The 23,036-nt window shown below is 42.9% G+C and overlaps 2 protein-coding genes across 5 annotated transcripts in view; both read left to right on the top strand.

The window, feature by feature from the left end:
- RCSD1 (RCSD domain containing 1) overlaps positions 1-23,036 on the top strand; it is a 368,022-nt gene that overhangs the window by 111,385 nt on the left and 233,601 nt on the right. The gene's annotated exons all lie outside the window — the stretch shown is intronic.
- The window catches only part of POU2F1 (POU class 2 homeobox 1), a 211,536-nt gene that overhangs the window by 131,266 nt on the left and 57,234 nt on the right, over positions 1-23,036 (top strand). For all 4 annotated transcript variants that reach the window (XM_075072991.1, XM_075072995.1, XM_032777410.2 and 1 more), the window contains one exon: positions 1,717-1,843. In XM_075072991.1, the coding sequence (XP_074929092.1) occupies positions 1,717-1,843 (127 nt within the window). The remainder of the gene's footprint in view (positions 1-1,716; positions 1,844-23,036) is intronic.

Here is a 23,036-nt window from a genome sequence, read left to right as displayed (position 1 = left end):
ACCAATGGAATCCTGGATACTGACCCCTGTCATGTGGCAAAGGTTTAACCTTATGTACATCATGTGTCTGGGGCCAAGAAATAAAGATCTTTTTACCAGCACTTCTGGATCTCATAGCATTATTAAATGAGGACAGAAATAAACTGAATCTCTGGCAAAATCAGAACAGCAAACTTGGCAGAGAACTGGAAGAGGTGGTTGCAGTGCTTCCAGAATTTCCTGAAAGCAAGTAGTGAAAATGGGATCACAATTTAAATACTGCAGTAAAAGTCTACAATTGTATAACAGGCATCATTCAGTCAGTGCCAACTAGTGTTTATCTACCTCATTGGTAAAGTGCATACTTGCTGACTTACCAAGAACAAGTTGGCCAAATGATGGCTAGGATGTGTTTGTAATGTAGACTAGGAACTCATTTCAGTGTGTGCACATGTATATAGCCTTATAAGTGCACAGTTGACAAAATATCTGTAAGAACTCTTGTTCCTTCGTCCCCGAAATTATAGTTGTAATTTGGTTTGATTTTGTTTCATTTTTAGTTTAACAATTTTCAATTAATCTTATATGCTGGTGTGAGCAAAGGGACAATAAGAAGGCTGGCCAAGACGTGAGAGGTTGCAGTTTTGGAACATGCTCACTTCCTGAGTTTTGCACACCCACACATCGCATGTGTTTTTAAAGTGTGTACTTCTCAGTGTAATGATAAATTTTATTTTGCATGCTCAATACTCAATTTTCATATATTCTTAACTTTGTGCAATCAAAAACAATTTGTTTTCAAACTCAGCCAAAGCACTAATCCTTAAAAGGCAGTCTAGTAATGATGAGATTAATAACAGAAATCATTTAGAAGGTCAGCCTGTTGGCTATCTGCATGCCAGGCTTCAACTTTCCAACTTCAATTGCTTTTAGTGTATTACTGTTGAAATAAAAGAGAAAATGAGGCTATATTGTGTGTTTTCACACTCCAGCTCGAGCAGGTCAAGAGATATTCCTCAAATTCCTGTTCAGGTAGAGACTGAGCAGCAAAATGAACGAGTAAATGAAAACACAAGAATCATAATAGTTGACAGTGTTTTTCTTGAGCCTTAACTATAGGTATGTCTATCATACCTGCTATAATAACCTAAGCAATTTTGTTTTAAACTACTCAAATAGATTAGTCCACTTTATGGATTAACTCTGTCCAATATTTAACGATCAAAGTGCAAACTAAGAAATTCTATTTTTGTTTTCTTTTTGCCTTCCTGTAGCTCAATAAATAGCCATTCCAGATTTCTTAAAAATTGTGTTTAAAAAACTAAACAACCCCCAGCATCCCAAAATACCCCACTAGTTCCCAGGCTAAACCCTTATTTCATCTGCCAGTGATGGCAGATTCTGCAAACCTCAGAAAAGCAGAAGTTTGACACTGGAAGTGCTGACAGACCCATAACCTTATATGAATGCTGCTAATTTTTTTACAATGTTGGACGTCGTTTACTGGGACATTTAGTAAACTGTGTTGTGTACAGTTCCAGGTATGCCAGTGAAGCACTTGTAATGGTTAATCTGTTTTAAAAATGAAAGAATAAACTAAGTTATTCAGTAGCAAGCATGCTGGTGCTAGATCCCCTTTTATCTCCCAGTGCTAGGAGAAAAGTCCTAGATATCTCAAATGTTTTAGGAGTTGTGACTTATTTGAATGATTAATGCACACCTCTTTATTTCATTAAGGATTTGCAGCACCTGCAGCAGCTCCAACAGCAGAATCTCAACCTGCAACAGTTTGTGTTGGTGCATCCAACAACCAACTTACAGCCAGCACAGTTTATCATCTCACAAACGCCGCAGGGGCAGCAGGGTGAGTGTGACCTTTCTGGGAGAAATTCAGAGCTGGGTTCAGTAAGAATAGTCACGAGGGTCCTTTTTGTGTCTTTCTGCCATTGTGACATTCCTTCATGGAAATAGCAGTGCTTGGGTTTAGGGCCCTTTTAAAGAGCTGGCCCTTTTAAAGAATTTGAGGTTCAGCCTCACCTGTGCTATGTGTATCCTGCCTTTCCATGTGAAAGGAATGAGTCAAGGAGTCACACAATGGAAGTCATGTTACTAAAAGCTGGGCTTGTTGGGGAATGTGAAAGCAGCTTGTGTTCAGTCAGAAAGAGTTCAAGGAGAGAGAGCCTGATGGGGAGAGGACAGGTGATGACTCCCCAGAGCTCGTAGGCAGAAGGCCTAGGAGAGACACTTGCAAGGATTGGGGGCTGTTGAGGGATAAGTCTCAGCTGAAACGCCTACAAGAAGCAGGAGCAAGCTGGGTGAGAAGCCAAGCTATAAGGGCTGCAAAGGACTACAAACTGGAGGCAGGGCTATAAGGAAGGGGAAGTTCTGCTAAAGGACTAGAAAGTCTTTTGAGCCTAGAAGGCGGGCTGTGTGGATACTGAAGCCCACTGTCAGTTGAAAGAACTAATTGATCCTGAGGAAGAGGGCTGGAAGTTTTGAATTTTGTTTTTATGCTAATCAGAAGCAGAGGTGTTTGTGAAAACATCAGATGTAGTTTTTGTTTGCAAGACAGAAGGTAAACTGAGATAGTGGTAAAGCCTGAAGTCAGACTAGGTAAGACCTGCTACAGGGACACAGTTCAGAGAACATAGGGCACAGTATTTGAGTTACCTTACAACTTCCAAAATTTGGTTCAAGGGAGCCTCAGAATCCAAATAATCTTTCTTTTAAGGGGAAAATATCCACAAACCACTGCTTTTAGAGATTTTCTTATTTTTTAATCAGTCACTGTTTATATAGGCCTACAGTTTTCATGTGGCTTTTGATGCCTTCATAATAGCAATGAATAAATCTCTTTAAATGGTTCACAAACATGGAATCTAACCAAATGTTATGTTGACTTTTAGAAATATGGGGGAGTCTGAAATGAATTGTTTGCCACATGGAAAAGGATAAACCTGTTAGAGAAATTTTCTTTTTATGTTTCTGAGGTGGAACTTCCATCAGAAAATAATTTGGTGTTGTCTTTTCAAGAAAATCAAAATAAGTTTCTTCACATGCCACTCATCTACAGTTAATGTTCTGTTTGCTATCTGTGACCCTGTAAATAAACATACACACATTTAAGTATTAACCTGCAGCCTAGACAACAGAACTGCTTCAGAAACACAGGATTTACATTTTCTCTTTAGATCTTCAGCCATTAGTGTGACATAGTTAATAGCTGAAATACTTGAACATGTCTACCACTGACTGCTCGTGGAAATAAAGTAACATGCATGCCATAAATATACCCTTTCTCTCATATTTTTGGGGTGGGTTTTGCAGGGTTTCAGGCAGCAGTTTGAACAAATCAAACACTTGCCCCCAATTGTAAGGGAAGGCAGACTCAGAAACTGCCTTTTGCTAAGCTGGGTTTTCTGCATTGTTCTAATCTTATTGCTTCATCAGGAAATTTCTTAACACAAAATTAGTTACTTCTGAGGTCATGAACACAGAGGTGATTCAGAGCTTTCTTTAAAGCAAGCTGAAAGCAACTTCAGTGGATAACCCTTCACCATCTGAAGTGTTACTTAGACAACATGGTGACAGGCATCTTAGACACAATTTAGTACAGCGTGCAGAGATTCAGTCTCATAAAAAGCTAGTGGAATATTTCTGCTCTGAATGCGGAGGCCTAATTACAGAAGCTGTCTTTCGTTTCTTCAGAGAAACCCCTATTGCATTTTGTGTGTGTGTGTGTATATATAAAAAAATATATCCACCCCTTTAGTAATCACAGAATAACTTTAGATTTATGTAAAACACTTTCTGTCCATGAGAAAATCGTGCTTTACAAGCTGTGTATCTGTGCGTGTGCGTGTTTGTGTATAAATAAAATATATCATGTAGCACTATGAAGAAAAACATGGCAGCCATTCTGTGTTGTTGACACTACTTGCAATAGGTGAGAGAGTGAAAATTAACTTCTCCAAGCAAAACTTACTGGGGAATCCGTACACCAAAGGTAACACGTTTACTCTTGAAAAAAGTGCAGTAGCATCATTAGTTACTCCAACTGGATTATAAAGTGTGTCCAAACTGAACTACATGACTGTTTTGGAGAAACTAGGATTTCTGTTTTTTAAGTTTTTTATACAACATATACATTCAGTCTAATTTGTTTAGGCTTTTTATTTTTCAACTTCCCCAACATGCAGCAGATGAGAAATTTTCTATATAAAATCATCACCCTGTATCTAGTATAATCAACTGATCAGTTTCTGTCTGATTACTGTTAATTGAGTGGTTTATATGAAACAAGTTGGTGGAGTTTTTTCCTCCTAGAAGACAGGTGAATAGATCATAAATGTATCCATTCTCAGTAGATGAGCCAAAGATTGAATGGAAATGGAAATTTGGAATACTCTTATCCATGGAGGTTATTTATCCATATCTTTATTGAAGCACACTAGTAGGGCAATGTGATGGTATTTTGCACAGTCTTTGCCATTCCCTGACTCTTCTGTTAGTAAAAGAAGATTTCCATCTTTGTAATTGTCAGTATGCTAGCTTTCACTATCACTAAAATCTCTTTAAAAATAAAAAATTATATCTCCCATTGTGATGAGCTTTCATCCATTTTTATACAGAAAAAAATTGATTGCATGAAAGAGTCTCTCTAGGTTTACAGTGATAGTCTGAGCAGAAGGGGGATATTGTGCTGTCTTTCATCTAATGGAACTTAGTGTAATCCAGCAAGCAAAGGTTGACAAGGCATGGGGAAATCAACACCACATAGAAGACTAATTGCCTTTGGACAAAACTTGCATACTATTGTGGTAAAGCATGGTTTTAATATCTATATAGGCAGGAAATACACTATAACCAGGCTGATCTCCAGAAACCATCATTTATTGCCAAAGATATCATTCATTATCTCCTGTTATCTCTTTATAACGTAATTGAGACAGTGTTGGCAAGTCAACTCCAGTAACATCCTCTTTCAATATTCTAGACCCTTTCGAGTTCTTTTACTGACCTGGAAGCAGTACAAAGGCTTCATTTGTAGTTCTGAAAAATGTTCTTTAGGACAATGGATAGAGGTCAAACATCCATTCATATTCATGCTGGTGTATAAATCGGGGACCTTCAGTATCATCGAACATATTCTTTGCTTCAGTCTTCACGGCTGAGGATGTTCGAGAGATTCCCAAACCTGAGCTGTCCTTTGTAGGTGACAAATCTGAGGAATTGTCACAGATTGAAGTGTCACTAGAGGAGGTTTTGGAATTAATTGATAAACTTAACAGTAACAAGTCACCGGGACCAGATGGCATTCACCCAAGAGTTCTGAAAGAACTCAAATATGAAGTTGCGCAACTGTTAACTATGGTTTGTAAGCTGTCCTTTTAAATCAGCTTCTGTACCCAATGACTGGAAGATAGCTAATGTAACGCCAATATTTAAAAAGGGCTCTAGAGGTGATCCCGACAGTTACAGACCGGTAAGTCTAACATCAGTACCGGAAAAATTAGTTGAAACAATAGTAAAGAATAAAATTGTCAGACACATAGAAGAACATAACTTGTTGGGCAAAAGTCAACATGATTTCTGTAAAGGAAAATCATGTCTTACTAACCTATTAGAGTTCTTTGGAGGGGTCAACATCGTGGATAGTTCTCTGAAGACGTCCATGCAGTGTGCAGCGGCAGTCAAAAAAGTAAACAGGATGTTAGGAATCATTAAAAAAGGGATAGAAGAATAAGACAGAGAATGTCTTACTGCCCTGTAACGAGGGGTTGCCGGGGCTCGACCCTCACTGGGGAGGAGGGGAGCCACACCGGCCTCGTCCCGTTGTCTGAGGGCCTCTGTCCTCGGGACTGCAGACAATAGTTCGGGCGGTTCGGGCCCTGTGGGCGGGACTGAACAGTGGCACAGTTAAAGGGGGCCCAGCCCTTGGTTCAGGTGGGGCACCAAACAAGCAGTTGAGGTAGCTTTGGTCCTTTGGGGCAGGACCGAGCAGCAGTACAGTTAAACGGGGCCCAGCCCTTGGTTCGGGCAGGACTCCAAACAAACAGTTCTCAGCTTCGCTTAAATAGCCTCCTTAGGCCGGGGAGAGGGGGATTCTGCCACCCGGGGACAGGTGGCAGGGGGAACGCAGGCCCACTCACTCCTCTGCATTCCAGCCCGGGGCCCTGGTAGTGGCTGTCACCGCTGAAGGTGGTCAGTGGGGATCCTGACCGAAACACACTGACATTGGTATCGGTACATCTGCAGCCTGACTAGAGTCAGCTGCCCCGGGCTACTTCCGATATCCCCCTCCGTGCCTACCTGGTCCGTGGTCTCAGTTCCTGGGACATCCAGCACCATCGGTTCCTCCCAGTCAGGGCTGGGCGGCAGGTCCGGCAGCTCTCCCGGGAAGTCCGGCCAGGCTTGTTCCAGGAGCTCCTCAGGGCCGTAGAAGGGACGGGGCGGCTCTAGCAGCTCCTCGTCGTAGCGAGCGCGGGAAGTTCTGGCCAGTCCGGGCACTGGCCCCCGGCCTCAGCAGCTTCCCAGTCACGAGCACCTGCTGGCAGGTCTGCTCCTGACGGTGGCTGGGCTCCAGATGAGGACTGTCTTTTATCCTTCCGGGTCGCCGCTTGACCCTCTGAGGGGTGGGACTTCTGCTCAGTGGCCCCGCCCCTATGGGTGATTGACGGGGCTCGACCTTCCCTGGGAAGGAGGGGAGCCACACCGCCTCGCTACATGCCCTTATATAAATCCATGGTATGCCCACATCTTGAATACTACATACAGATGTGGTCTCATCTCAAAAAAGATATATTGGCATTAGAAAAAGTTCAGAAATGGGTAACTAAAATGATTAGGGGTTTGGAATGTGTCCCATATAAGGAGAGTAAAGAGGCTAGGACTTTTCAGCTTGGAAAAGAGGAGACTAAGAGGGGGATATGATAGAGGTATATAAAATCATGAGTGGTGTGGAGAAAGTGAATAACAAAAAGTTATTTACTTTTTCCCATAATATAAGAACTAGGGGCCACCAAATGATATTAATTGGCAGCAGGTTTTAAACAAATAAAAGGAAGTTCTTCACACAGCACATAGTCAACCTGTGGAACTCCTTGCCTGAGGAGGTTGTGAAGTCTAGGACTATAACAGGGTTTAAAAGAGAACTAGATAAATGCATGGAGGTTAAGTCCATTAATGGCTATTAGCCAGGGTGGGTAACGAATGATGTCCCTAGCATCTGTTTGTCAGAGGGTGGAGATGGATGGCAGGAGAGAGATCACTTGATCATTACCTGTTAAGTTCACTCCCTCTGGGGCACCTGGCATTGGCCACTGTCGGTAGAAAGATACTTGGCTAGATGGACCTTTGGGCTGACCCGGTATGGCTGTTGTTATGTTCTTATAGACTCTAAAGTCAGAAGGGACCATCTTGATCAGCTAGTCTGATCTGCAATTTCAGGTCACAGAACCTCACCCACCCACTGCTTAATAGACCCCTAGTCTCTGGCTGAGGGTATGGCTACACTTGCAACTTCAAAGCGCTGCCGTGGCAGCACTTTGAAATGCGAATGTGTTCGTGGCGCCAGCACTGGGAGAGAACTCTCCCAGTGCTGCACGTAGTCCACATCCTCTACGGGTGTAGCTTGCAGCGCTGGGAGCGCGGCACTGTTTACACTGAGGCTTTACAGCACTGTATCTTGCAGCGCTCAGGGGGGTGTTTTTTTCACACCCCTAAGTGCGAAAGTTGCAGCGCTGTAAAGCGCCAGTGTAGCCATGGCCTGAGTTACTGAAGTCCTCAAATTGGGGTTTAAAGACTTAGAGAGAATCCACCATTTACACTAGTTTAAATCTGCAAGTGACCCAAGCACCATGCTTCAGAGGAAGGCAAAAAAGCCCCAGGGTCTCTGCAAATCTGACCTAAGGGAAAATTCCTTCCCGACCACAAGTAGACCCTTCAGTTAGAACCTGAGCATATGGTCAAGCATTACCTACCAGACACCTGGGAATGAATTCTGTATAGTAACTCAGAGCCCTCCCCATCTAGTGTCCCGTCACCAGCCATTGAAGATGTTTGCTGCTATCTGTTGCAGATTGGCTACATGCCATTGTTATATGAAGTGCTATAGAACATGTCAGGAATGGAAAAGGAATTTTAAGCTGTCTGTTCATTTTGCTCAGCTGTGTCAGAGTTCTGATGGGCAGCTACCCTTCTGAGAGCCTGTGCCTGCAGAGTCCTATGGGGCTCAGTCTTCTCATTTTACTATTTATATATATGTGAGCCTGCTGAAAGTGAATAAAAACTATAGAGTTCAGTGCCATCAATATGCAGATGAGGCTGTCCAGATCTTTCACCTCACCAAATTCTTAATGCTTTTTTATTTGCTGACACAGCAAATGATTGGGAACCTGGATGAAAAGTAGTGGCTTAAGCTCATTGCGAGTAAAATGAAGGTGGTGTTAAATGGAAGGAGGAAGCACTTGGAAGAAATTGCTTAAATTGTGACCTCTCCTATCGCTGAAGACACTATCTTCAAGCAGGGTGGATTAATATAAATTAGAGCAATTTAAAATCATCAATTTCAGTCATGATTTAAATCAGTAAATGAGAAATCTTAATTTAAAGCATACTTTTAATATGTTTTGCATTTGTACTTTTTAGTTATTTTCCTAGAGAGGTTGACTTCTGATTGGATCCATAACCATTAAAACATATTGGTTTTACACTAGATTTGGTGCTTCTTTTTGCAAACCAGGAGGATATTCTATAGCTATACACATTTAAGCAATTATATAGCTTAATTTTACATTTATTCAGATTCTTAATTTTTACATTGTTTATTACATTAGAAAATGATCGTTTATTTACTAGATTTTTTTTTTTTACTTGTGATTTGTGTCAAGCTCTAATTAGATGAAAATTAAAATTCAATTAAATGCACAAAACTGGCATTTTAAAATTTGACTTTTATTAGCTAAATAAAACTCCCTTAAATGTACTGGATGCATAAGAAAAAAAAGTATAAGAGTTTATCAAAACCTGATTTCATTTAAAACTAATTGGTTTGTTAAACAAAGGACTTATTTTTTTGTAGTTAAAAAGTTGAACTGATTACTTCTGGTCATCATGTTGTCAAAATTTTAAAACTAATAGATCTCATTCTCTCACACCTAGTTTTTAATTCATAGGGTTGGAAGAGGAAAACAAGCTTTTCTGCTTTTTCAACTGCCAGTTTACGTTTGTATGAATTAGTCATTGAACTGAACTAGTTGAGTAAATTGAAATAAAGAAAATTGTCTCTCTGTTCCTGTAGAAGAGGCTTCTGCTAGCAAAAGCTGGCTTAGTGCTTCAACTAACTAGTTCTAGGTGCTTAGCCAGTGACTAACATGCCAAGTCAGTGCATTCCATCTCAAAAACTGAGAGGCCAAACGTGAACTCAACATCAGAGCGCTTGATATGAAACTTACTTACTCCATAAATTCTGAATACCTTGATGTTATTCTTGACCACATAGTCTTCTTTAGAGCTCACATCGAGAAAACTGAACCCAAGGTTAGCATACCAAACAATATTCTCAGCAAGGTGTTTATATAAAAGTGAGATGCAGACATGTCCAATCTGATCCAACAGAATAGCCACTTTGCTGTTTCTCTGCTGAATATGCCTTTGCAGTGTTGGCAAGATCCCCTCATGCAAAGACACTAGACTCTCTACTTGACATTGTCTGCTGCTATGTTACAGGATGCCTTAAGCCTACTCACATCGACAGCCTCTACATCCTCATAGGTGTTGCTCCTCCTGGTATACACCAGGAAGTTACTTTTAGTGTGGAGATCACAAGGTACAGTATTGATAGATCCAAGACATACAGTGTATAACATAACACTGACTGAGTCAACTGAAGTCTTGGCAGAGTTTTCTTGCCACCATTAAATCCCTAATATTGTCACCCACAAAGGATCAGTTATGGCAAACGAGTAGAGAATGACTGTGTAGCTTGTGCACTCTGGCTTTTGCCTGTTGAGCACATAACACCCGATGCACATCAACCTTGGACTACGTGGTGTTGCCTAAATCGACTCTGCACTGGAGTGGGTTGGTGACACGGTGAACAAATGGGGCTGCACCACTGGCCCCAATACCTGTGATTGCAGCAGAGACCTTCAAAATGTGAAGTGTATCATGCAGTGCTATGTGCTTGAGCGTGAGTGCTCTTCCAGTGACATGCTGGAGTTCAATGATCAGGCAATTACATATGCACAGATGTAGCAGGAAGCAGTATGAGAACAGAGCAAGAAGAAGCCAGCGATCTTGTTAGCAAAGATGCACTGCTTAATATTTTACTATAATGTATTAAATCATTTAAATAAGTTTAGGTCTTAATGTAAGTTGTCATAATTTCACATTCAATTTTAAATAGGTTTGTTTAAAAAAATCTGTAGTTAATTTAAACAAAAATCTGATTTAAACACACAAAAAAACCCAGATGTTTTTGGTGCTTTTTTATCACCTTGCCTCAAGTCTTTAAAGAGGTACTCAGTGTTGGAGTTCTGTTGGAATCCTTACTGCTTCTAGGCATCAACATTGTATCAGTGGATAGAAATGCTATCTTTCATCTGTAGATTGGCAATGCAACTTCTCCCTTTGCATTGTATTTGGGTCTCCGTCAGAAAGCAGTTTTTTGTCTTTGGGCTGGACTGCTGCAACACGTTCTGCCAGGATCTGATCCTAAAGGACACTTGTAAACTGGAAATGGTGCAGCATGTAAGTTTGTCAACTCAGAGGAGCAGATTGATGGGAACACATCAGATCAGTACTCTGCTCCTCTGTCTGGCTCCCAATACAGTCCCAGATATGGTTGTTCAAGGACCTCGTCCTAATCTTGAAATACCTTAATGAAATAGGGAACCTACTTAGAGCAAAGGCCACCACTTTCTTCAGCCCTCTTCCCCCTGAAACACAACTACACTCAGGAGAGATGCTTCAGGTAAGTGTCTGATGTATAAAGTGTACTACAGAACCTCTTTTCCTCACCAGATATTTCCCAATTTTGTTGTGAATCAGTCTCACAGTGCTGTCTTGAAAGCTAACCTCTGGGATATGACCACTAGAAAATCTAGTGGTTTTACAGAGGAAGGGGGAGGGGATTTTTTCCTTTTTAGATGGAAAATATCCTTCTGTTATGAGATCAGTTATATATGTGAATTATATATTACACATCTGGGCTACCTTTTTAAAAAATTACTCTATGAAAATCTACATTAGAATGAGTTTAATTTTCCTGTGTTAATTTTAGATAGTAACAACTGTGTTTCAGATTGTTCTTTGGGGATTTCTGGCTGGCAGGGAGAGTTTTTGCCTTGGGCTATTAATTCTCACTGGCCATTAACTATTCCAGGAAATTTTGTGATCTGAGGTAGCTAAATTTATTTTAATTCTTTTAAAATGAAAAGTAAGGATCTCTCAAACACCCTTACCTTCCCAAGCACATTCATTCTATTAGAGCACCATATGTATTATGATTGGCATTGCTACTGTAATGGCAATCCACCATCATGCTCTTCACATCTGTGGCGAGAGCTAATCAAAAACAGTTTGTGTTTCTAATCTTATGTTAGAGTTAGAGTATTCATTTTTAAGTGAAAAGCCTAATGATGTGTCTTTGAAAATCTTAATTTGCTCTTCTGTGGGAAGATTTTTTCCTACTTTTAAGCTACTTAAAGCATACAGAAGAGTTTGAAATGCACAAAATCACAGCAGTTACATAAAGGGTGTGTTTTGTACATACATTATTGCCTAAAAGATTAAATAAATCGTACAGTCAAATAAGCTGATGGAAAACTCACGTGGATCCAAAAGACAACACCAGCAAATAAATGTAAAATAACCTGATTCCCTGCAATTTCCATAATGTGCTACTAGTAGTAATATTTTGTACGTAATTAAATGCCATTCATTAGAGAATCTGAATGGTTGACAAACATCTTGTTTATTTTGGTTTCAACAAATGACATAAGGCTCTAGACCCTTACAAATGCTTTAAAATGCAAACTGCAACAAAAACAAAAATAGTAGCAGAGGAGCTGCCAGTCATAAAAAGCAAAACATTTACAAAACTCTTCCCAGAAAGCCCAGTGTTTCACACATCTTAAGCCTTCCCAGAATGCCATCTCAAAGGGCTGGGTTTTGCATTGTGCCCTAAAGGTCAGTAAATGTATGCCATTTCAGACCAAAGTGGGAAATGAATTTCAATGTTGAAAGACCCTCCCGGAGAATGCCCTGCTAGCAGCTCACTCTTCATATCAAAAGGGCTGAGCTCTTGAATTTCTGCTGATTGCAAGTGAGGCAGTATTGTGTAAAGAGAGACCAGTCTCACAAGCAAACATGTCCTAGTCTGTTTTGTCTTTTTATAGGTCAAGACAGAACTTTAAATGCCAAAAATTAACAGGCATATAGTGCTGATCCTGCAGTGTTGATATAGTTACTGTTCATAGCAAGATGCTCCACTTAACAAGTACAGTGACACCTTCTGCTCAGCTTCAGGTTCTGAATGGCTTATAGGTGTAGCTCTGTTCAGAATGTTTTGCAGTAATCTATTCTCAAGATAATAAAGGACTGGATTGATGGTAGTGAGGTTGATATCCAAAAGATGAGTTAGTTTCCTTACCAGAGACTCTAACAAGACCCCTAAATTGCAAATTCATGACAACTGTTTGAAAGATCTTCAGTCAAAGGGACAGGTATAATCTTTTTCCATACTCTTTGGTTGCTTCCCCCATTCTACCATTATTTCTTTAGCCTTATCTAGACGGCTTCAACCAGCTTGCTCTCTCTCATTCTCCGTCTCTACCAGAAACAAAGAAATGCTTGATCACATCTTTTGGGTTGGATAAAATGAATATAGAAGGCTTAAGTATATTCAGTATGCTCAAAACATTCAGTTCATGCCTCCTCACTAACTCTTCTATCATATGCACATAAGAACAAAATGAGAGAGAGAATGGCATTGTGTTGAACCCTGTGGTAGAATGTCCTTTAAGCAGAAAATATATTGCCCAAAACCAGCCTTGTCTACAGTACAAAGATTTGTCAATGCAAGTTATGTTACCTGATTTTAGGAGGTGAATATTATTATTTGGGATGATATGGATTATAGGTTCACCAGTTAATCTGATCAGAAGATAGTACAGTTCTTGTCCCAGAATTAGGCTACACAGGGTTGGGAAGGACCCATGGGATGTATGACAAATATAGACTTAAAGACTTCTATTAAGGTAAATGGATTATTTTATCATTTGATTACTATTCAAGTTACAGAGGCAATAATGTTGTAGAAGTATATGTGGTGATATGTACAATAAAGCTTTTGATTAATATGCTCACACCCTTGATAACTTGGTGGGAGGTATGGAGCTTAGGTGACACTGGAAAGCTAAGAGCTAGAGAAGCTAACTTAGAGTTATACTTAATTGTAAGTTTAAATTAGTTAAGAACTAACAGTCTAATAGACTAGTAAACAAAGAACTAAGACCGAAGAAGCTTTGAAGCTCAGAAGCTTAGAAAACTGAAGCCTCCTTCAGTTGGCGCGGTGGGTCTTATAGACTTTAAGCACTTAAGCCCTCCTTCTCTGTTCATACTTAGTTGCCTCACCCACAAAATGTTAGGGTACACTTACTCCATAGGCTGGTACATTTGTATGTATTGATGACATATACATACATATTAATGACATTGGCTTATTCTCACATGTTATTTCTGTCCTAATAGGTTATTCTGGTTCTTTCCTTGTGTACTTGTTAAGTTGAAAGAGGGTATGAACTTAGGAAGCCCCCTATGCCACCCTGCTTCAACACATTCTATATCTATCTGTGTTAAAGGTTACAGTTATATATGGACCTTATGGTTTAGCTCATCACCACCTGTTTAAGTGAAAGGTCCCAATCATGTGTACACTAACTTTGCCTTAGCTCAACATATAGGATGTGGCCTGTAGGTTCCTTGCTTTACAGCCAAAACATACTCTAATATAAACCTATTATAATAAAATGAATAATCAAACCCATACAAAACCTATAAGAAAAGATATATAGGCAAGCAAGCAGGCTAGCCCTATAAGGCTACATATGCGAACAATCAAAAACCAGTATAATTACATTGCTTGTCTATGTTCACACAATGCTTTTCTGTCAGCAGAGTGCATGCAGGGTTGGTGCTCTAGCATTGACAGAGAGAGCAGTCCACTGTGGATAGCTGTCCTACTGTGCTACTTTCCACCTTCTATAGCTAAGTTGTGGGAAGGCAGAATAGATTGCAGTGCATCATGGGTGCTGGCTTAACATCCCGTGATGCAGTTTTTTCCGTCCTATCATTCCACGGGCTTCTGACTGCATTTCGGGGCATTTTTCAATGATCCCAGTTTACTGTGCACTCACCTTCTCTGTGTGGAAGGATGAATCCTGCGCTGCTGTCTACTGTTGTGGTCACTGTTATGAACACATCGTGGCTAGTCATGTAGTATATTATGAGCACCCAATCTGAACAGGAAGCAGAGGTGCCTGATCTTCTGTGTGCCATGGAAAAAAACAGCACCAGATTACTTTTGGCATTCACGGAGCAGCTGAACACGGTGGAACATTGCTTTTGGGCTCACAAAACAAGCACTGAGTTGTGGGATCACATCATTATACAGGTCTGGGATGATCAATAACTGCAGAACTTTTGGATACGGAAAGCCACCTTCCTGGAACTGTGTTCGGAGTTCGCTCCAACTGCAGTGCAAGGATACCAAAATGAGAGCTGCCCTCTTGGTGGAGAAGGGGATGGCGATTGCTGCATGGAATTCGGCAGTTCCGTACTGCTGCCAGTTGGTCATCAGCTTGGAGTCAGGAAGTCCACTGTTGCGGCTGCATTAACACAAGTGTGTAGAGCCATTAATCATATTCTGCTATGAAGAACTGTGACTCTCAGCAATGTGCGTGAAATAGTGGATGACTTTGTGGCAATGAGATTCCCTAACTGCAACGGGGCAATTGATGGCACGCATATCTCAGTTTTGGCCCCGCACCATCTTGCAATGAAGTACATCAATAGAAAGAGGTACTTCTCTATGGTATTGCACATGCATGTGGATCACTGTGGCCGTTACACTGACATCAGAGCAGGATAGTCAGTGAAGGTTCATGACGAATGCATCTTCAGGAATACCGTACAGAAAGCTGCAAGTAGGGACTTCCTTTTGACCAGAAGATTCCAAATGGGGATGTTGAAATGTCCATCCTTGTAGACCCAGTATACCCCTTACTCCCATGACTCATGAAGCCTTACACGGGAAACCTGGACAGGAGCACTTCAACCATAGGCTGAGGAGGTACAGAATAATCATAGAATGTTCCTTTGGCAGATTAAAAGCACACTGGCACTGCCTTTATCACAGATTAGACCTAAATGAGGAAAATATTACCATGATCATTGCAGCCGGTTGCGTGCTCCATAATATTTGTGAGGCTAAGTATAAAGAGTTTCAGTTGGGGTGGAGTGTGGATCATCTGGTGGCTGATTTTTAGCACCCAGAACAAGGGCTATTAGAGGGGCACAAAAGGGAGTTACTTGAATCAGGAAGGCTTTGGGACACCATTTTGACAATGAGCTCCAGTAATATGTCTCTCTGTACAGCACTCTGCCATGCTTTAAATGCCGCCTTGTATGAAAATTTTGATGATTTCTGACCATGATTTGTACTCAGCAAATAATCAAATTGCCAGTGTGTGTTCATTCCATCAGCATCCATTGTGTGTGGGAGACAAATAAAGGTTGGTTATCTTTGAAAGAGTATGTTTTTATTAAATACCAATTAACACACACGCAAGGCTTGGTGGGAAGGGAGATAACAATGAAGGACAGTGTATGCTCTTATAGCTGTGTGTAAGTCCAGCTATCATTTTGGAAGCTGTCCAAAGGGGTGAAATGAACGGGATACCGAGACAGGCTGGGAAGTTGCAAGCAATGTGTAGGAGGAATTTGAGGAGGGCATGGAAAGCAGTTCTGTATCGGCTGCAGAGGGTACTGAGCAGCATGATTAGGGACTTCAACATTTCCATTTGCTCCACCATCACTTTTATCATCCTCTCCTGGCCATTAAAATTTGCTCCTGACTTTCCTTTCTCTCCTGCCTGTCTATTTTATAATTTTCTTCTAAAATCTCTCTCTCTCTCTCTCTCTCCACACACTGTGTTCTTGGTTTTCAGCCTTTGAGGATTGGAGCACCTCTCGAAATATGTCCTCCTTGGTCGCTTCCTTATCTGGCAGAGGCATATCTGCAGAAGCATAAGAAACAATAAACAGAACCGTGATTGTTAGTGTGCACACAGTGTCGAATCATTATAGTAAAATGCACCTTTTTTTAGAATACAAATCAGTTCTTCTTCGAGTGCTTGCTCATATTCATTCCAAGTAGGTGTGCGCGCGCCGCGTGCACGTTCGTCGGAAGAATTTTCCCCTAGCAACACCCGGCGGGTCGGCAGGCGCCCCCTGGCGTGGCGCCTTTGCGGCACCGTATATATGCAGACGTAGTGGCGGGACCATCTCAAGGTCTTCCTAGCCCATGAGTGGTCCCTTCGTACCGGACATGCCCATTTCTCTTTCCGGAGGTGGGGGTTTCCCGGATCGACCTCTTCGCTCCCGCACCAACCGAAAGTGCCCCAGTTCTGTCCTTCCGCCAGTCTTGCCCGCGGATCGATCTCGGACGCATTCCTCCTGTCCTGGTCAACGCCATCCGATATGCCTTCCGCCGTCCCTTGGTGCACAAGTCCTGGTGAAGCTGCGCAGGACAAGGCTCGGGTAATTCTCATCGCCCAGCAGTGGCCTCGCCAGCACTGGTACACCACGCTGCTGGACCTGTCCATAGCCAGTCCTTCTCCTCGCTACATCAGGACTTAATCTCAAGACCACGGCAGGCTTCTCACCCGACCTCCAGTCCCTCCACCTGACGGCGTGGTTCCTGGCTGGCTGAGCTCTGCGAGCTGCGCTGTTCTACCAGTGCAGCAGGTGCTCTGGAAAGCAGGAGCCTGCGACCAGGGCTACCTATCTGGCGAATGGAGAGTTTCTTGCTGGTGGTCAATCGAAGGCGTATCACACACGTGCTCCATCCAGTGATATTGGAATATCTATGGCACCTTAAACGCAGGGCCTCGCACTCTCGTCCTTGCGAGTCCACCTAGCTGCATTTCTTCGGTCCATCAGGAGACGGCCCTTCCCCGTCTTCGTTTTTCCTACCCGATTGGTATCTAGGTCCTCAAGGGCTTGCGAGCGCTTGATCCCAGTCCGCGCCGTCCCGCCTCCTGGACTCAGTCTGGTTCCTAAAATAATGGCCTCCCTTCGAACCCTTGGCGCACTGCTCTCTCCGTGTCTACGTGGAGGGGCTTCCTGGTGCCATTACATCGGCCAGGAGAGTCTTCTGAGCTTCCGCCTCTGTGTCGCGGACCACCTACCATCATCCAGGGACAGAGGTGCAGCTGCGCCCGTCCGCCTCCTCCCAAGAGTGGCCCCTTTCCACTTAACCAAGACATTCCCCCAGTGTTTTATCCTAACCCATGCATCCGCGAGGAGCAGAGCCTAATTCACTTGATGGTTCCGAGCGCTGGCTTCTACATTAACCGACCAGACCTTCGAAACTCCCACTTTTAATTGCCCGTGCGGACAGGACTGAAAGGTCACCTCTGTTTGTTTCTCAAGCTATCTCACCTGGGATGGCCTGCTAAAACGGCTCGCTTTAGCTCCACTCTCGTCGAGATGACTGCACATCATGACGAGCACAAGCTTCCTCGATGCTCTTCCTAGCTCGTTGCTATAGCAAGAGATGTTCGCAGCCACTGTGTCGTCGCAACGCTTCTGCCCATACGCTTGGTGCAGCAGTCCAGGAACGAATGCAGCCTCTTGGCTTGGTGTTTCTACTTTCGAACACGTCCCAACTCCGACCCCATGCCTAGGTAAGGCTTGGGATCCAGCCTATTGATGAATATGAGCAGCACTCGAAGGAAGCACGTTACTCACCTTGAACTGTTGTTCTTCGAGAATGTGTTGTCTAATTCATTCCACACCGCCTCTCCTCCCACTGTCAGTAGCCGGCAAGAAGGAACTGAGGAGCGGCCGGTTGGCAGGGGCATATATACGGTACCGGCAAAAGGCGCCATGCCAGGGCGCTGCTGACCCGCCGGGTGTTGCTAGGGGAAAATTCTTCCGACGAACGTGCACGCGGCGCACGCACACCTACTTGGAATGAATATGAGCAACACATCTCGAAGAACAACAGTTACAAAGGTGAGTAACCCTCTTTTTCTCACTGTCCCTTGGCAAGCACACAGCTCGGCAAACACCCTAAACATGGTGAGTTAGGCCTGGGGAGTGCTCAAGATGGGGCAGAAGATCTCAGATTTTTTTAAGGGGATCACTGCAGGCAGCTAAGGACAATATTGTAAATTCTACCACCATTTTCCACTGGTGGGGGTCATTGAAGCTGATATCTCACTCCTAAGGGTAAGCAAGGATGCAAGTGTGTATCTCCTGCATGTGTGCGGCTTCAGACCAGGTCCGTATACTGCTCACCTGTCCTAGTTTGATCCCTGCACAAGTGATTGCCAATTGGCACTGGAAAGTTTCCTGCAACAGGGGAAGGATCAAAGCAGCTCTGCCTAAGAACCTTCAACAGAGGATTGGCGCATACCTCCAGAAAGTTTCCTAGAGATCTTTCTGGAGGATTCTTGTTAAATCTTGGTGTGAATTAATATGCTGTTCCACTGCACTGCTTAGCTACACAGGGGAATGTGAAGTATACTCAAACACAGCTAGTCATTACGTTTCTATCCCATCATCCACGTCTAGAATATACAAAGCAAAGGACAGCTCTACCTCATTAACTGTGCACCTCAAAAAGATCACTTACCACAGCTCTCCTCTCCTGAATCTTATGCATCAGAGATGACTGCTGGGACTGACTAGATCTCTCTAGAGTGGAAAAGAGGTCTTGACTTGCCACACCACCAAATGACCCTGACGTGCTCCACATCATCCTACAACTCGACCTCCTTGTCCACAACTTTGTCCTTGGGGTTGAATCCGCTGTCTCCAGCCCCACCAAAGTATCCACTGGACTCTTGGCAATGTAGGTGAAGTCACCGCTTAGGATGGTGTCCAGCTCCTTATAGAAGTGGCGAATCTTCAGTGCAGCACCAGAGTGATGATTTGACTATCTTGCCTTCTGGTATGCCTGCCTCAGCTCCTTTATCTTTGCATGGCACTGATGTGTGTCCCATTCATAGCCCTTATTCAACATGCCATGAGAAATCTGACTGTAGGTTTTGAAGATCCTGTGCCTGGAGCTGAGCTGGGACTTGACTTAACAGCCTCCTCTCCCCACAGTGCTAGCAGATCCAAGAACTCAGGTGTGCTTGAAGCAAATGAGCGTTTGCTGCATGGAACTGCCATGTTCACCTGGGAAGATGTAAAGTGAGCTGTCCACGCTGAGCAAACAAGAAGTAGCATTTCAAAAATTCACAGGCCTTAAAAGGGGGAGAGGTAGAAGCCTATGTACCTGGGTGCAGGGCAGCGAAGTTCGAACTGCTGATCAAAGTGGTCAGGATGGGCATTATGAGACAACTCCTGGAGGCCATTTGCAGTGACATAGCCAAGCGCAGTGTCTACACTGACACTTTGTGTATACAACTTTTGCCACAAAAAGCTCTGTCTCTTGGCGAGGCTGTTTTATTTTGTCAGCAAAGCAGGAGAGTTTTTAGCCGGTGAAAGCATTGTAGTGTGTACATTACCACTGTTTTGTCAATAAAAGCTGACTTTTGTCAGCAAAACTCTGTAGTGTAGACCAGTCCTAATCCCCAAGATTTCTTTTGAGAGAAAATAACGTAATCACCAAACGACAAGTACAATCTACTTCTACAATCACCAGATGAGTAAAAGCCTCATGATTATGATGGAGTGAATAATTGATTTGTTTTATCGTTGTCTGGGGACTGAACCAAAAATCTGAGGGTGTGGGGGGGAAAAAACAGCTACCTTTGTTTGTTTCTAAACCAAAACTTTATTTAGTTAGTTAGTTAGTTTTTCTGGCTGAAATTGAAAAAATCAAAATATTTTGGGTTGAACAAAACACTTAATTTAACCCAAAATTAATTTTTTTCAGTGGGTCGTTTCAGGTTGGTTTTGGGTGTGTTTTATCTTAACTTTGTTTTTAATTAGCTACATTTTGAAACAAAACATTCAGAATTTGTCTCTGAAACTTTTGCCAAATAGAACCTGAATTTGTGATTAGTTTTGGTGCTCTGAAAAATTCATTTTTCAGCAAATTATATATTCACAATTTTTTTTGCCAACTCTACTCATGATCAGTGGTGGTAAAGGCAGTTGAGAGATCTGATGACATCAGCATGGACACCTCTAATTTTTATCCGTCATCAGTATATCAGCAGGTGGCATCATCAGACCAGTCTGAGCCTTTCATCTTTAGGTCACCAGTTGGAATTCATTGCAGGTCAGTAAAAATGAGAAGTCCATTACTGTCAGCTGGCTGAGTGATTTTATTAATTGCAACTGGAGTTTCAGTCAAATTTTTAGACAGATGTCCACGTCATAGAAACCGCAACATAATTAGAGCTAATTGGACAGTCTCAACAAAGGAATGATGGATTAATTGTGCCCTCTTGCTCTCAGTGGTACTTGAGGGGCAGAGATGAAGCACATTGACTAGGTGTTCGGGGAAGTTTGGACACTACTGCTTATGCTGAACCTCTTCTAGCATAAGCAGAGGGCTTTATTCTCCATGAATATCAACCCTGAACATTTCATCGCCAGTATATATTTATTTAATTAGTTTTAATTAACAAATTCAGCGTTCTCCAATTACATTTTCATTTTTAAAAAGTTTTCTTTCCCACTTGGGGATTCCCCTCATCCCTCAAAAGGTCTGGGATTATTTCCAGGGTTCAAAAACCATTTCCTGCCCTTGCTCCTTTACAGTGAGCGACAAACATCAGTGGTACTTCTGCTGTCTGGGTGAGGTTCATATTTCTGCGAAGTGCAGCATCTGCCGCTCTTTTCTTCCCAGAGCTCATGAGGGTCAGGAACTGAGACTCAGAAAATATCTCATGGAGAAGTCAATGAGGCTTCAGTAGATCTGGGCTGGAAACCCCGCCCGGTGCATCACTGTCACCAGGCTGGTAGTGCACTGCTGAGTATGAGTTCAGGAACAAAGGATAAGACTGTTACACCCAAGAAGAAGCAACGGTCACTTTCATAGACAAAAGGACAAGGCATCTTTGTCTAAAACTGCTCCAAAAGAGAGAAGATCCCTCCCCGCCCCCATCAGTATCAGGAGAGCATATGGGCACTAAGTCCTTAGTCATGAGTAAATCCTCTCAGCAGGAGCAGGAGGCACTCAGAGGTATGAATCCAGTGATTCTGATGTCAGCTCCAGTGGTGAAGGCTTGGGATAAATGGCTCTTGGTGTTCCCATCTATTTCTAGTGCCAGTGTGATACTAGTAGCAACCCTGCCCTGGAGGGAGCCAACTGCCACAGTGACCAGGGAAGCACCAGTTCTGACAGCTCCACCAATGGACTCTTCTCATATTTCATGATGATGAGAGACCTGCATCCCCCCAGAGGACACGTTGGTCTTTTCTGTCTGCATTCAACCCTCCGATTGAGACATTCCAGGACATTAATACACCAAAAGAAAGGAATTTCCTAATGAGGCAGAGTCATTCTCCTCTCCCACCTCCCAGTCTTGAGGTGCAACCAACAGTACCATCAGTTCTGCCAGAGATACGGGATCCGACTTTCTTTTCAGATGAGTCTGAGGCCCCTGCAGGAGTGTCTTCAGCATCAGACAGAGGTGGTATGAGACAGGAGCCCCAGAAAATCAGAGTTCCAACCTCCAACCAAATACACTTGGCCATGAGAGAGGTGGTACCCTATGCCAAGAAGTCCATCTCCACTAGTTAATCCATTCTAGTGACACCCAGGATTCATCCAGGAGTTCTGTTTTCCATCGCCTGGACATCCACAGCCAACCCCACTGGAATATTTGGAAGGGAAGGTGAGTCAAGTCCAACAGTTCTGGGAACAGTCTCATCATCTTCACTGAATGAGGTGGTTATTCCGTCTTCTCTGTCCCTTCCAGATGACTTGAAACAGTATCAAGAGCTCATGGATAAGGTGGCTGCAGAACTACAGATTCAGCTTGAGGAAGTCCAGGAGCCTCACCACAGTTTATTAGACATGCTGTAGTCTTCCAGTCTCAGTTGAGTGGCCTTCCCCATCAGCGAGGCCATCATGGTGTTATGCTTATACAAAGTACACGAGATCTTTTATAGGGGAGAAGGAAACACGGCAGATTTATTGAGAGTACAGCAGTTAGCATATGCTTTTCAGTCTCTGTCTGTCTGTCTGTCTGTCTTTCTCTCTCTCTCTCTCTCCCCCCTGCCAGTCAATGTTTAAGGTTACCAGTCCAGAGTCTGGATCAATCTAGTGGCCAGCCAGATGGGTTGCAGATCGGGAGCCGGGCTCTTGTCGGTTGCAATCCAATGCTTCTGGAGCTGTGGCAAGACGAACCCAAAGCCCCATGGCAAAACACCCTGTTCTTATAGTCCTTTTTCTCTGTTGAAGTTTGTGAATTTTGCTGTGTCAGTTTGACTGGTTACTCCTTAATTGGTGTTATCCTCTGACATAAACATTCCAAAGCACCTCTGAGAGGGTTATCCTGTCCTGGTTTTGATTTAATCAATTGTCTTGTCATTAGGGGTTCCAGTCTCCACCTCAGGGTCATCAGTCTGCCTTCTCTCAGTCATGGATGCACATTGATGGTTCTCTGGCGTCAATAAGTCTCGTTAAGTCTCTTCACTTCTCCTCCCTTGACCATCTGGCTCCAACAATGTGCCCTTCACACCTTATCTTTTCCTGATTCATACACCCTTATTCACACAGTCTTTTACAGAGACCTTCAAAGGTATACAAACAGCAGTGTTTTATATTGATCAAGAAAGGCATTGTAAATTAAACTTTACTA

Source organism: Chelonoidis abingdonii, chromosome 1 (genome assembly GCF_003597395.2).
Source record: "Chelonoidis abingdonii isolate Lonesome George chromosome 1, CheloAbing_2.0, whole genome shotgun sequence".
In the NCBI taxonomy this organism is placed as follows: Eukaryota; Metazoa; Chordata; order Testudines; family Testudinidae; genus Chelonoidis; species Chelonoidis abingdonii.
Note: the sequence above shows the minus strand (reverse complement) of the source record. Positions and strands in the feature narration are given on the sequence as shown.